The sequence below is a fragment of the Mesitornis unicolor genome, unplaced genomic scaffold (assembly GCF_000695765.1).
Source record: "Mesitornis unicolor isolate BGI_N332 unplaced genomic scaffold, ASM69576v1 scaffold8001, whole genome shotgun sequence".
Taxonomy (NCBI): domain Eukaryota; kingdom Metazoa; phylum Chordata; class Aves; order Mesitornithiformes; family Mesitornithidae; genus Mesitornis; species Mesitornis unicolor.
In genome coordinates this window covers 917-15,735 of record NW_010161634.1, presented here as the reverse complement: position 1 = coordinate 15,735, position 14,819 = coordinate 917, and the positions used below count along the sequence as shown (strand labels likewise).

The 14,819-nt window shown below is 39.5% G+C and overlaps 1 protein-coding gene across 1 annotated transcript in view; it reads left to right on the top strand.

Annotated features, from left to right (window-relative positions):
- CFAP46 (cilia and flagella associated protein 46) overlaps positions 1-14,554 on the top strand; it is a gene marked incomplete at both ends in the record, with an annotated part of 49,535 nt that extends 34,981 nt beyond the window's left edge. Inside the window, 17 exons of the mRNA XM_010193382.1 lie at positions 27-67; positions 1,103-1,230; positions 2,623-2,823; positions 3,435-3,541; positions 4,318-4,500; positions 4,678-4,813; positions 5,672-5,857; positions 6,532-6,720; positions 7,366-7,497; positions 8,372-8,551; positions 9,951-10,118; positions 10,429-10,526; positions 11,168-11,247; positions 11,669-11,820; positions 12,367-12,493; positions 13,521-13,754; positions 14,390-14,554. Coding sequence (XP_010191684.1) covers positions 27-67; positions 1,103-1,230; positions 2,623-2,823; positions 3,435-3,541; positions 4,318-4,500; positions 4,678-4,813; positions 5,672-5,857; positions 6,532-6,720; positions 7,366-7,497; positions 8,372-8,551; positions 9,951-10,118; positions 10,429-10,526; positions 11,168-11,247; positions 11,669-11,820; positions 12,367-12,493; positions 13,521-13,754; positions 14,390-14,554 — 2,507 coding nt within the window. The remainder of the gene's footprint in view (positions 1-26; positions 68-1,102; positions 1,231-2,622; positions 2,824-3,434; positions 3,542-4,317; positions 4,501-4,677; positions 4,814-5,671; positions 5,858-6,531; positions 6,721-7,365; positions 7,498-8,371; positions 8,552-9,950; positions 10,119-10,428; positions 10,527-11,167; positions 11,248-11,668; positions 11,821-12,366; positions 12,494-13,520; positions 13,755-14,389) is intronic.
- Between the last annotated feature and the right edge of the window lie 265 nt (positions 14,555-14,819).

Below are 14,819 nucleotides of genomic sequence, written 5' to 3'. Positions count from 1 at the left end.
TTTACTTTTTCTTTCTTGTGATTTAGGTGTAGGCAAGAGATTGCACTGAAAAAGGAAAAACAAATACGTACTGAGACAGAAGAAAGAAAAACAGGTTTTGGAAATGCTCAGCTGAATGATAGGGATGAGAATACCCTTACTTCAAGTGAAAAGGTTTTTATTTCTACTCCAGTTTCTTTAATAAATTACTTTTGGCTTTTTATTTTAATATACTTCTTAGTTTGCTTTAAATTAATTTTATACTTGAGGAATAAATGAACACAAAAATCATTAAAAGTGCGTACTACTGAAGTTCTGCTGGCAGCATCAGCTGGGCCTGAGCTGGCTTTGCTGCCCTGTTATTTGTGGTGTGGAACAGGAATGAAATCTGCATTCACACCAAGGAAAAACCCAAATGGGATCTGAGACTAACGCAAATCAATGGAAAAGACTGAGAAGCAAACCAGATTTGTATTCGCTCTTGGTCTTGGTTTTCTCCTCTTCCTCTCTCCTTTCCATCCACTGCGCTGTTATACTTCCTCTTACACATTTTTAAAGACATGCAAATATTTCAGTTCTGTCTTTTCTGTCTGTTCTTTAGCAAGATAATTGCCTAACTGATATTGCTGAAGTTTCCCCTCACCTTCCTCTTTATCAAGGCAATTCTGTCCTTGTATTCATCATATCATTGTGCTCTCTTTGTGTATTTTTCCATTTTTGTGCATGTAAAATATCTTTCTTCTAATTACTAATCCCTTTCAAGTCACCTCTTTTAGGTCTTGCAAGTAGATTTTCTCTTTGATTATTTCAGTTATTACCCAGAATCAACCTCTTTGTAACAGTAGCAGATCTGAAGTAGTCAATCTGTTCCAAAATTCATTTTGATAGTATATACTTATTAGCTGAATGCCCTTTGAGGATCATAACACCCAAATCTCACAGTAAACCTCTATTTCCTGTAGTACAAAGTTGAATTTCAAAGTTAGAAAATGGAGCTGAACTGTAGGATAGATCAAGAATTTGATATAACAGTTAACAACAATTTGTATTCCATTTAGTTCCGTTTTGAAATTTATGAAGGTGTAATATTTTGTTATTTTTCAGTTTTTTGAGTTAAATACAGTAACAGGAAAAGGGCTGAGTGCACTTTCTTTCCCTTACTTGTGGATAGAAAAGGCTGAGGTGTTAATTCAGCTGGGCTTGTATCAACCAGCACGACTCCTGCTTTCAGAGGCCCACGCTGCAACTCAGGTAAGAGAGAAAATAGAAAAAATAATAATGAAATGTGTAGTAAAAATGTTAATTTTGATGCAGTCATTTCTCATAATAATAATAATCAAATTGCAAACCCAGACTTTCCCTCCATCCCGCTCCAAACCACTGTAATTTGGAGTTTCAACATATATAAGGTGTACATTTAAATACACGGTGGTTAAGTCCAACTTATGGCAATTGTCTGAAGATTATTTCAACTTATGAAGTAGTGTCAGCATCTCTGCTCTGCAGTGACCTTGGCAGATGGATTTGTGTCCAAACCTTGTTTGCTGAAATAGTTTAGGGACACTCGAGATTTCCTCATGAGAGCAAGCAAGCATTTAGCACTCAACATTTCAATCATTTCAAAGTCTACTTATATACTTGAATTTCATTACAGTTTTTACTGCTAAATGTGTTTTGATAAACAGACACTGACACTAATTCTACATTAATTATATATAAATTATGATTTATAATTCTGGCAGCTCTGAAATAAGCGTCTGTATGTTCCACCAAACAAAGCCACATTGACTCATTATTGTGAAGGGTTTACATTAAAGATACTATTTCTATATCTACCATTCTCCATTATAGCTCTCTTCTTGGTTATATGGGTTACCAAAACATAATTATGTCAATAAATCCTTTACTTTTAAAAACCCGTAATTGTTATCCTGTTATTCCATCTAATAATTTTTCTTCTGCACGTAAAAACTACCTAGGTATATTTAGCATGAATCATTAATACTTTGAATAATATGTGAATAATGCATGTCTCTTATTAAAGCATGAATTTAGTATTGCATATTGAGAAAAGTTCAAAAGATCTTAGGAAGAACAATAATTCTAATGACAGTTTCTAACCAGCCTTCTGTATGTCTGTGTGCTTATGTCTGTGTGCTAGTGTGTTATCCATACTGTACGCTCTCTTTGTCTCTTGTATACTACTAGTATATAGTTTATAACTCGCATAAACTGGCATTGTAAATCTACTGGAGCTCTAGAGGATCTGGGTCCCACTAAAGTTTTTTTGTCACCACGCTTCTTTATCAGATGCTGACCACTGACAGCAGATGTACACATCATAAAAAATAGCAGAAAAATGGCTTGTTTGACTTGTGGGGTAGAAAATATGAGAGCATAAAGAAATATAGATTATGTTTGAAGATCTGAAGCTTTTGATATGAAGTAGATGCTTTGTTTTTGGGGAAAAAAAAAGAAGTAATAGAAGGAGTACCTAAGAAATTCTACAGATAATTGAGGAAATGCCGTTTGGCTCTTGTTTCTGTGCCTGTTCCTAGGTTTAGTTTGAGATATGAATGCAGTCAATGCGGCTGGCACAGTTTTGTGGCACAGTTCTGAGCACATATCCCCGTCCCTCCGCAGGCACTGCAGGCCCCGGGCGCAGTGTCCCGCTGCCTGCAGCTGCTGGCGGTGCTGGCCAGGCGGGAAGGAGGCCCCGCGCAGGCCGCGGCGCTTCTGGAGCGGGCCCAGCGGCTGGGGGGCAGCGAGAAGCTCTGGTACCGCAGCGCCCTGGGCCTGGCGGAGGCCGCGCTGGAGGGCGGCGGGAAAGGCCGACACAGCACGGTACGGAGGGGCCGGGGGTGGTGGTGGGTTCTATGCAGTGTTGGTGCCTCTGCCTCATCGGAGTGGAAAGTTACAGCCTTTGCATTTCAGTAAAAGCAAAAGCAGTTGTTAAATGCGGGTACTGTTGTTTTCCCCGTTGTGCATTCAACAAACATTAATTACAGGTGCCAAACTGATGCAGACCAGTAAGAATAAGGTTTTTACCCTCAGTTTAGCATGTTTTTAGGATAAACTGTATATCCTGTTGAAATGAGAGCAATTATAATCTAGTGTGTGTAACTAAATCCCAGAGATCTGATTCTCTTGGTTAGAATGCATTTGTACTCAGACAATTCTGTTAACATTGGTGTGTTTATTTTCCATATTTAATGAGGATTATAACTTTCAATATTATTTCTTTTTATGCACTTCCTTTTCAAATATTTCGAATAGTTTTACAAATATTATTTCTAGATTCTGGAAGATACTATTGTAAGTATAATATATATATATATCTTTATTAGGGAGAGATACCGAACATATTTTGCACAAAATTTAAGCTCTTTAAATAAATGTTTGATATTATACACAGATTTAAAGTAGAATGATCCCATTTCTGTTGTTACTTGCAGGCCTGTGGGGTCCTGGAACATGCTGTGAGTGTGCTCAGGTCCAGTTTGCTGAGGACACCCAACAGAGAAGCGGAGCTGGGTTTTATGATCACATCCCTTGAAGCCAGGTAACTGTCTTTTTGTTAAAATACATCCACCCTGTACTATGCAGCTATATTGCAAACATGTGGTGATTTTTACCATTCATCTTTAGTATGGTGCATTCTGTGGATTCTCAAATATTTTTCTTCTAAATAATTTGTGTTTATTCTTTTTTTAAACTTTAACTTTCCTATTTCTTCACTTGCATGCAGCCCTACTACCTGTTGAGTTAGTGAGCTCGTTCAGATACCACAGCCCATTGTGTGTAGGTTGTGGTGTAGGTTACCCAAAGGAGCAAGACACATTTGGCCATGCAGAGGTTTCTGTTTGAGCACCAATGTTCCCACACCACCACTGCAGTCGGCAGCAGTGACCTCCTTCTCTACTCAGTCTCTTTATGATGAAACTGAACAATTACTTTGATTACTTTGAAATCCAAGCACAGAGAACTTAAAATGTGTTGGTGAGAGAAGTACCTGATGCTTACACTTCCTCCTTTTTCCAGAAATGTGGATGAGAGAGGGAAGACAGACTTCTCCATTCTGCTGCAATGAGAAGACTGGTTAGGCCTAGACAGTTTGAATGAGATTCATGGAAAAGTGACGCCTCAATTCTGATCTGAAAATGCAGTATTTTGATTTTTTTGCAGGACCTACTATAATTTTTAGACCACAGATTTAATGGATGAAGTGGCTTTTTCTAGATGCCTTGTAATTTAAGGGAGAGCAGAAATAAATATGTCTGTTTTCAAACACAGCCTGTGGTTTCTGACTGCTGTGTTGTACTTCATTTTTATTCCTAGAAAAACACTTATTGAGATACGTTTTGCCCACGATTGTACGGCAGGTAGTGCTGAACCTTGTCAGTTACCAGAAATGCTACAGGAATCTTACAATAAATTAGTTCAAATTGAGAAGGACTTCATTAATTATGGGCATAAAAACTGCAGCGCTGAGATACTACTAGAACGTGCAAATATTCACAGGTAAGATTGTACTTCTGATGGAAAAACATTGAAGTTTGGATCTATTTTATATATCAGTGAAACTCTTTAATCTCTTAATCTCATTAATTTGTTATATGTGTTCAGTACTGTTGATACCATAAAAGTAAACACTTTATGTTAATTCCTTTGGGTTTGTGCTTTTTGTGTCTTTTTCAGGATGATTGCCAAGCAGGACAGAAGCAAAGAGGGAAAACATGGTCACTATCTAGAGGCTTATAACTTAGCTCAGAGGGCAGTCTCCAGAACAGAGGAAGTGTTTCATAATGTTCGTCGCTTAATTTCAGTTAATGAGGTATGGAGATATATATAGATAGATACATAGATATATTTTCCTACTCATGAAAAGAAATATCTAATTTAGTTGTACTCCTCACTCGTTCCTGGATAACTCCTTGAAGCCCCAACTGAGATTATCCTCCTGTGGTGACAGGCATTGTTTGAATATAGAAGGAAAACATTGCATACCAAAATAATATACCGTTTAAAAAGGCAAGAAGAGAAGCAGAAGTGAAATTATTTGTTTGGTCTTGTCAATTTTATTTAATCTAAAATTTATCTAATAACTACAAAAGAAAAAAATCTAAACTTGGAGATGCTTTTGTTTCTCTAAATACCTCAGAAGTTTAAAAATCTCCACAATAAAGTTTATTTCTCAGAAGAAAAAGAATGTTACACAGAACATTATGTAAATAAAGCCTGTCTCCAGAATAGTGTATTTTGGGTGATGGAAGCCTGCAGCCTCCCTTGCTCGTGGGTGCCATTATTACACTCTAGCATCCAGCTGTTTATTCTGTTTTGCCGTTTTTAATGAGCAAGTATTTTTGTGCAGCTACCAAAACCATTAATATTAAAATTCTGGATTTATGTACACATCTGTAACTCCTTTGGAATTGGGTATTTGTACCAGGTACATAAAATGTGAAAAGCAAAAACCTGCTGCTCTTTTTCTATGCAGCTACTTGATAGCTTTGTAATATATTTAACATTGAAGTTTATCTTTTAAATTGCTTGAATATCTTCATAGCTATGTCTGATCCATTGAGATGATATTGTTAAAATGTTTACTTCTTCAGTTAAAAGAAATACAACATCTTATCAGGTAAATTTGCAAAAATATTTGACATAATTCTATTTTCCTTTTATATTGCAGACTACAAATATTAGTATCCCATTAATGAGGCAGCTAGCTAACAGGAAAATAAATCTTGTAGAAATTCTTTTGGATATTTTTAGTCTTCTTGTTGCTGAGAAAAAGCCGCAAGTGGGAGAGGCATCATCTCGTAAAATTGTGGAGGCATTCATCAGAGGAGCTATTGAAGACAAGGCGACACAACAGGTAATACCAAACATTTCTGTTATGATTTGCAGGCAAAAGGTGACAAAAAGTTTACCAGGGAAGTTTTCCAGCAGAAACTCTGCTGCAGCTGAGGAAGCGTGTCCCCGGGCCGTTCGTGGGGTTCCGCAGCAGAGGAAGTTCCAGTCTCTGGTTCCTGCCTTGGGGCTGATTTATTGGGGCTTTTTGGTTTTGCTTTCTGGTAAGATTTTGTTTCTCAAATGCAGAGACTTAGAAAGCTCTGGGAGTAGCAGGGAAATGGCTTGAGGCTTTCTAGTTGATGGGTTGAGGTGATTTTGCATCATTGTCTCTTCCTGTTGAAGCAGTTTTAGGCCAAGCTGCCTGGGCCGGTGAATAAGGACTCACGGTGTCCCTGGGTCGGGGCTGTGGCTCTTGCCTCATTCTGCCCCTGACAGTAACAACAGGCAACGCTGTCACGGGAAAGCAGCATCCCCACTGTGGTACCCTCCCTCCCTCCCCTTGTCCCGTGTTTTCCTCAGTGCTCTTTGGTTTTTGCTTATGGAATTAATAAATGGTTAATGAATTTGTTTATCTATTAAAGACAGCTCGTTTGCAGATGGAAGCGTAATCACATTTAACAGATGTGTTTGTATGTACATTTTTCAGAAGGTATGTGTAGGTATATGAGCAAGTGAAGATAAATGTGTATTTTCCAGGACTGGAAGCATGTGGGACGCTCTGCGGGTCATGCTGCGCTGGCTCAGCTGGTGAACATGCAGAGGCTCTGTCCGGGCTGTCCCGACATCAAGTCCAAGTGCCTGTATCTCACTGGAAAAACTCTTCATTTACTTGCCATTAGCGTGGACCCTGTATGCTCGGAGGTTTACTGGAAGCCAAATGTTGTGGTACGCATGCTTTTCTGCATTCAGATTTGTTTCTGTGTGTAAAGTTTGTCGGCCACAATGTTTATTCCCATGTACACTTAGAACTAGGTTTTACATATTGATGCGAGCCATAATAAAAATGCATACTGAACCAAGTAATTTCAGAAGCATGCGTCTGCCTATGTCCCATGCTCATGTAGACAATTTTTTGAGTCATTCTTGAGATTTGCTATTTACAGTATTTTCAAAAGAGAGAAAAAAAACATCCCTTGACTGCCTTAAAGGCTGAGTAGGTCGGTCCCTGAGTCTCTGCAAAGAGGTGATGACTTTGTGAGTTCCTCTTGTGTTGTGTGAGAACACCACGTCAGAAAAGAAAAGTAATTATAAACTCACTGATCAATTAAAGTGTCAGATGAAATCTACTGAGGGTAAATATCAGAAAATCAAAATCTTAGAGGTTCTATGAGTCATATTGTCAGCACAGCATACTAAGAAATTTTGGTGCTTCACAATATTGCTACATCTCTCATCATCAAGGGATTCATATAGTGAGAAGATTCTTTTGAGATTGGTTCCATTTTCAGCTAGACTTTCACAAAATAAATTAAGCCTGCCAGACTTGGTGGAATGATTAATTATTCTCTCTTTATATACTGTGATGAGTAGGAAGAAGCTAAATCAAACATCGCCAAAACTTCCCTGGCTTCAGCAGAATGCAGTGAGGAGGAAGCGACAGACAGCAGTTTATGGGCTGATAAATGTCGACATAAGTATGGGAGGACAATACAGGAATTAAAGGTATATTGCTCGCATCAGAATTTGAGCGCTTCCTTTTTATGGTATAGCGGTCACCTTACCTTATCAGTTCGGTCTGAACTGATAGTAGAAATGTTTGTAACAGAAATTGCATCTTACAAAAGAAACAACACCCCAAAACACCCCCAAAGCCCCACGTTCCATCACTCCTCTGCTGTGCATCTCTGTCCTGCCCCTCGATGTGTGCAGTGGGAGCATTTTTTAATCTAAAGAAATAATTTCTCCTTCAGTGGTCTGCACTGATCAAGGCTGTAGCAGCAGGACAAGGTGAACAGCAGCTTTCTCTCACAGATGTTCCTTCCTTGGGGAGCAGGCTGGGAGCAAAGAAAGAAATAACTTCTAGCACAAAACATCTGTGAAATTCCTGCAAAATTAAGTGGTATTGTGTGGTAAACTGATCTGTTAGCCACTGCAGTTCAAAGCACACTAGGAAATGGGGACGTAGTGTTTTTGTTGCTACTTTAATCAATAAATACCCGAGATAAGAGATTTGTGGGTTTATTTGTATTAAATATATATAACTGTCAATGGGAACTGTACTGAGCACTGACAGAAAGTTTCTTTATTCTGAACAGCAAATACTGCCTGGAATTAAAAATACTATGCTATGTATATGTCTTGTATCTGAAAAAGTATCTTACGAAAACATTTATTTTTCAGTGTTGTATAACAGATGTTGATATCAGCTAAATAATTAATATCTATTTGCATATTTTTACCATGCATTAAGTAAATGCCTTAAAAGGCAGAAAAAGCATTAAAATTATTCACTAAAAAGTAATACTTATGTTTTCTAATGCACTTATAAGCTGTATGTGTATAACAAATACTGTTTTTATTTATTTTCATCATCTAGAAGGAACATCGTTTGGCTCAGTATTATCTTTCTCAGTGCAGCGAAGCGCTGGTACAGTGCATGGGCATTGCCTTTGCTCATCAGATCACCGATGTACTGGCTCCTGCTAGCTTTGAAATGGTTGAATGCTTTCAGCAACTCGATCCAGTTTCAGCCAGCCAGTTTTTGGCACTTCATCAGGTAACGCAGCTAACGGCTCGTGCTTCTTTCCAGCATAAAACGGGTCGTTAGAGTTGCATAAGCAAAAATGTCTATTCATGTAGAATGGCTATAATATACAGTCAGTGGCTTTTTGACATTCTATATCTGTTGTGTCAGATTTAATGTTTTCATTGATGATTGCATACATGGAAAGGTTTTAATATGAATAAATTACTGTAATGTGATTAGCTAAGATAAGACATTTACCAGAAACTACAGTTTTATCCTTCCCTAACAAACAGCTTAAGAAACGTTTCTCTGAATTTGCTTGTTCATTATTTAGAAGCACACAGGAAAGGCTTACATTCAGTTTGTCAGTTCAGCACCTCACAGCATGGTCCTGTAGGTGACTCACAGGGGCACAACTCGTTCCTGTAAGTGCCTTCCTCACAGAGAGGATGAGGAGGGGCCATGAGGTTCGCAGTCCCCACGTTGGGGACAGGCAGTGCCCACTTCTGCACCATCATGTCCCTTGTGGAAATACAGAAATGCACCTTGCACCAATTTCCACAGAAAATGATGGGAGACGTGGACTTGCAAACACTGCACCCTGGCTGGGATGGGCTGCACGGGCCTTTTGATAAATGGGAAAACAGCCCATGGTGGGTGTCGTGGTTCAGTGCTGTGTTCCTGTACTGTTATTTGTGGTTTGCTGTCATACTCGTTAGTGACCAAGCTGAGTAGATTGCATATTGGGGCACAAAACCAGGAGAAGTCATGTCTGTAACTGGGCAAAAACTCTGCCAATTCAGTTACTGTACTACCCAGGAAGGTTTGTATTTTAAAAAATAATGCTTCAAATGTCACTCCATGTTGGTATTAAAGCCTCCCTTTGGAATACTTGATTAGGTCAACCCGAATAGCATTTTTTTTTAATGTGACAGCTGCATTAAAAGAAAAAGAAAGATGCTTTAGCTCTTAGCACTGGTTCAAGGGACAGGATTGATGTGTTTGCTGAAAGAAAAGGATATAGAGTCTTACCCTTTCTATTGCTCTTTGTAGGAAATCTGTTAAAATGTGCGATGTGGTGGCTTTACGGTATAAGGCAAAAAAACACAGAAAAGACTCAGCTTACCTGAAAGGCAAAGTCCAGTGCACAGATGTTTACCTGTCCCTGTAGACAGCTCAATGCAGGAACATCAATGATAAATGTAGACAGAGAAGTCAGTTCTAGCTATTCATATTTAATAAATCTTCCTAAGTTACTGCCAGCCTGTCCGCATTGGTTTGTGAACACAAATAGCAGGAAGGCTTTTGCTAATCCATCTCACCTTTCAAGCAAGAGACTTTAACATACATATATGTTATAACAAACAGAGTATATATATATTTATATTATTTTTAGGAGAGTAAATAAATAGATACAACAATTTTACAGAGCTGTTCAGCATCCATGGCGATGAAGAGTGTCCTTCTGGCAGCGACATCCAACACCAGCAGCTCCCAGCTAGCAGCATTGCTGCATCTGCAGAGGAATTTGAAACAAAGCAGAGGCACAAGTGACCTTCTGAAAAGCGTGGAGCAGCAGCTGGCTGCTACCTCAGTGGTAACTTTTGAGAGTTGTGAATGCGAGCACTAGGATTGGGAGCCCCTGGGTCAGAGATGAGTGAGGTGCCCAGGCCCCAGTCCCGGTGCCTCTGAGCATCTCCACGATGGAGGCGCCGCAGCCTCAGGCCCCGCTCAGGGACCAGGTGTTTCCTGTCCTGGCACATCTGGAAGTAGAGTTTGTTGGCTTTTTAATGTTTTAAATATTAGCACCTTCTTTCCTAGAGTTATTATCAATTTTCTGATGTAAGAACTGAGATTGGGGTTTATAAAATCCATGAAAATAATGCTGCTTTTGAATTCTTGTACAGGCATGGAGAAATCTCTGTATACCTGTTGAACATTTTAGTATAATGGATGAATTGCCATCCAATTTCCACATAATTATTCTCCAGCATTCAGAAGACAGGTATAAAATTTCTTCATTTTGGTTTATCATACGGTTTGTTACAAATGTAATCTCTTTTTTCCCCTGTAAATAATCACTATTTTGGTCGTTTATTGCCTTCTACTTCTAATTGCACTGGACTTGAATTTTAGGATAGTGAACAAATTAATATATAAATAAAAATGCTTGCAGCTCAAAGCTGTACTTTTGATTTCCCTGCTTATCTCCTCAGTATCCAGAGGTCACCCGAAAGGGTTCAGGCCATTCTTCTTATCCGCCTAAGTTCTGTTAGTGGCTTACAGCGCATATTTTTTAACACTTCTGAAAATGTTAGGAGGGGTCATACTTAGCAACCGCTCATGGATTGAGCTGTAGCAACTGACTGAGTACCTGTACCAGTTGTGGAAGGTCCTAAGCGGTTGTGGTGGAGCACAGGAAATCCCTTGCTGCATGCAGAGCAATGCAGGAGCTTCCCTCTCAGCACCCAGTTCGTTCCAGTTAGGTTTGCAGGTTTCTGCACCTGAAGGTGGGGGTCAGTATTGCATTTGAGAGTGTTTGTGAGCACATTTTAGAGGGTAATAATTGCTCATCTGGTAAATTCACTGCATGCAGACCAGGCTGTGCATCACATCACCCCCTCAAGCAGGTTTTGTTTCCCATAGGTCGGGTCTGTTCAGCTCCTGGGTCGAGGTGCCCCGGGCAAGCCCTGCACCACTGAAAGGAAAACCCACGTGGCCGACGGGTGAGTGCCTCATATGACCGATATGAAATCACTGCATGGTGTTGTGAGAGGGCTCGAGTCTTTCCCTGTGCAGTCAGCGAGCTTTTAAAATAATTTTAAAAATAATTCTAACTCTTACGAATACCAGCGGAAGGTAAATACCTAATCACAGCTGTTACTGTTATCAGGTGTAATGCATCAATTTGCAGAATTTTTGTTTCCGTTTCAAGGCTAAAGTCGTTATAGCTCAACAATTGTAGAGGTGTTTTTCATTGTACATTTCGGTGTATATTTTGTGTTAAGTATGCGTATATTAACAGGTAGTTCATTTTCAAAGAATGCTGTGGCTTCAGAAAGTGGTATTTTTTGTAAGTCATTTCTTCAAGTACAAATGTGATGTCTCAGAACAAGACATAAGATGGTATTATCCTTATTTTAATAGTGCAAGCTAAAGCTTCTCGATTTCCTGTGAATCCTGATACATTTTGTGCTTTATTGGAAAAAGTGCGTCTTTTCAAGCAGCAGCAGATGAAGAGATGTCTTGAGCAGACTGTGGTGCGGCACTTGCAAGAGTGTGTCTCCAAAGCAGATGTGGTAATGTATTTGATTGCTTTATATTTAAAATAGAATGAAAAACTGTCGTAACTATCATAAACACTCTATGCAGAATTTTCGTTTATTCCAGGTGTAACATTGCTTGTCCTCACAGCTGCTGAACACTGTGTGCTCTGCTTCAAAATCCAATCTTCCTGTGCCATTCTGTGGCTGTTTTCAGTGTCGTTCAGCAGCTGTGAATTGTTCAGGAGTTTGTCAGAACTGACAATTGATGCAGTTGAGATCAATTTACTTGAAAACGTGCTGTACCTCTTAAGATTTGCATTGGCAGATGTCCTTTGCCTTTCATATCACGTGAAAGCCCCGGCTGCACCAAGAGACACAATGGTTTTTCAGTATCAATCAAAATTCACTGTTAAATATAGCACATTTTTAAAAGCTGCCACAGCCTTGTTTCCACTGCTAATGTAAAGGTAAAAAATACAGAGCATAGTGAATTTTTTGTACAAGTTTTCATCATTTTAATCTCACAACTTTGACACATCTGGTTGTTGAATTATAATCCTGTTTTATTTCTCAGTTTAGCTCCTTTCAGTTGAAACACTGATTATTGCAGATGGTCGAAGTGTTGATCACTGTCTCTTGTCCAAGGCCTTTGCTGTAATGGCAGACTGTGGAGATTGCTGTAGTTGTACTGGTAAAGAAAAAGGCGGTGAGATGGTGTCGGGCAGAACAGACACAGCCCCGTGGCTCAGGTGTTTGGAATGGGGCTCGTTACAGTGTTCACTAACGAGACACAGAGCTGCATGGAGTCAGCTGTGGGCGAGAGGTCCCCCAGGGGCACCAGCTCCTCGCCTCTGCTTGAGCTCGTTGTTCAGTTTGGGTTTTTGTGTCCATCTGCATTGTTTTGAGAAGCTTCAACTTTTAATGTCATCTTCTCTGTGTCTCTGTTCTCCTCTTATCTGTTTTCTTCATTCTGTTCAGTTTTTTCCTTAAAAAACCCACCTGGCTCCCCTGATCCATCCACACATTTTCATTTGCTGTGTCTGTGTTCATCTTGCAGTTGGTTCACTTCTCAAAGTTGTCCTCTCATAATTTCTTCCTGTTATTTGCAGCACATTATCTTTTATTTCTGCTGGACTTCCCTGCCATTCCCCACTGAAACTGCAAAGTGTATTAATTCCTGTGCTGATTCCTGTTGTGGTTTTGCATAATGCTGATAGGAGTGGTGTTTTGAAACTGTATTTTTGAAACTGATTTTCTATATTTATATTTTCCATTTTATGATGTTTCAAATTATTTGATTTAGCCTCTGATTAAACATAATACACCCCCATCCTTGTTAAATAGCATTTTGTAAGTATTCTCATTTTTTTTATTGTGATGTGTATGACAGACTCCAGCAGAGAAAATGGATGATAATGGATGTGATTTGACAGCAGATTTCTCTGAAGTACTAGAAATGATGGAAGAATACCTGAAACCAGTGCTGTGTCAGTTTGATTTTTCTGATGTCAGGTAAGACATGGAGACTTCGTGAAACACCAGACATTTGTTGAAACAATGCGGGGACTCCAGTCCTGCAAATTTGGGACTGGTTTTACAAGAACAGGTGTGGCTGAGTGGTGGTGTTTGAGGGTTACAGGACAGAGGGGACTGAACCCTGCGACAGAAAACGCTGTTCTCCAGTGCCAGGTGTACAATGAATATCAGTTAAACGTTATCATGTAACTGTTTAGGTGTGGGATTTCCAGAGGACAGGGGCTCCAAAAGGAGGACGTCCGTTGTGTCAGATTTCACTGGTGTTGCAGCAGTTTTGACTTTGTGTTTCCTGTGCAAACTTGAACCCTCGTCAGTATCAGTGCTGGTGATGTTTTCACTGATTCCTCTCCCCAGAAAACAGAGCACATCAGCAGCTGAGTCAGGAAGAATGAAAGTGAATGAGAAGGACGGCAAACACGCAGGAGCACAGGGTACGTGCGCTCTTGACTGCAAGGAGTGTGTATGGGTGATATTAAAATCCTCTCATTTTAGTGTCAAGTATTTTTGAAGCCAGGGAGAACAAAAAGGCTTTAGCAATGGTTTTGTCTGTTTAATTTCTGTGTCAAGTCAAGTGTTTTAGTATACTTCCAAACAGATTATTTTTGTGCTGGATGGAGCCATCCTTCTGCCTGTATTTACTCTTCCAAATTGTACATGCTTGAGAGAGCTAAACAAAACGGCTTTATTACACAGTTAGTACTGGATAACAGCTCCTTTACAACGCTGTACTCTTCAGCTAAGCACTGCTACGGCAGTTTTGCATTTCCAAACAGCATTTTTGTGGTACATTGCATACACCTGGACTTCAGTCTGAGATGGTTGTTATTAGTGCAGGGATGTTTTTCCCCTTGAAGAATCAGTGCTCAGAGGTGCATATGCATAGAAGTTTGACATCTTAGACATAACAGTATCTAAAGAAATAATTTTGCATAATGCACTCAGTTCACAGTAAAAGGGAGTTCAGGTGTCATGCAGTAGGGGAAATTTAGGTTTTTGCATCTAACTTCCATCATTTATATACATACTGACACCACCGCATCTCACCCATGCTGTCACATTTCTCCAGGTACACCGATGGATTTAGGACTGTGTGTGGTGTTGCTGGCAGATCCGTTACTGATGGAGCTGCCTTTGGAAGCGCTGAGCATCTTCAGAGCGGGAGGAATCAGCTCTGTGTCCAGAGATTTTTCTCTCCAGATTCTCTACAATCGAATACATCTGGCTGCATCAGGTACCATTAAATAAATATTCTTTGTATGAGCGTTACGATGCAGCGAAAAAGATACTTAAATAATATGAAAAGTGTATTATATTTTACTGGAAGACTGCCACATACAATAGGTTTCCAGTATTTTTGATGGAGCAGACAGTGCAGTAGACTTCAGTGATGTGCAGGCTGATTGTAGTTGGGTGCTAGTGAGTTTAAAATAACCTCTACATGTGAAGTAAAACCCTAAAATGGCTTGCACAGTTTCAGTTACACAAGCATAGTTTTG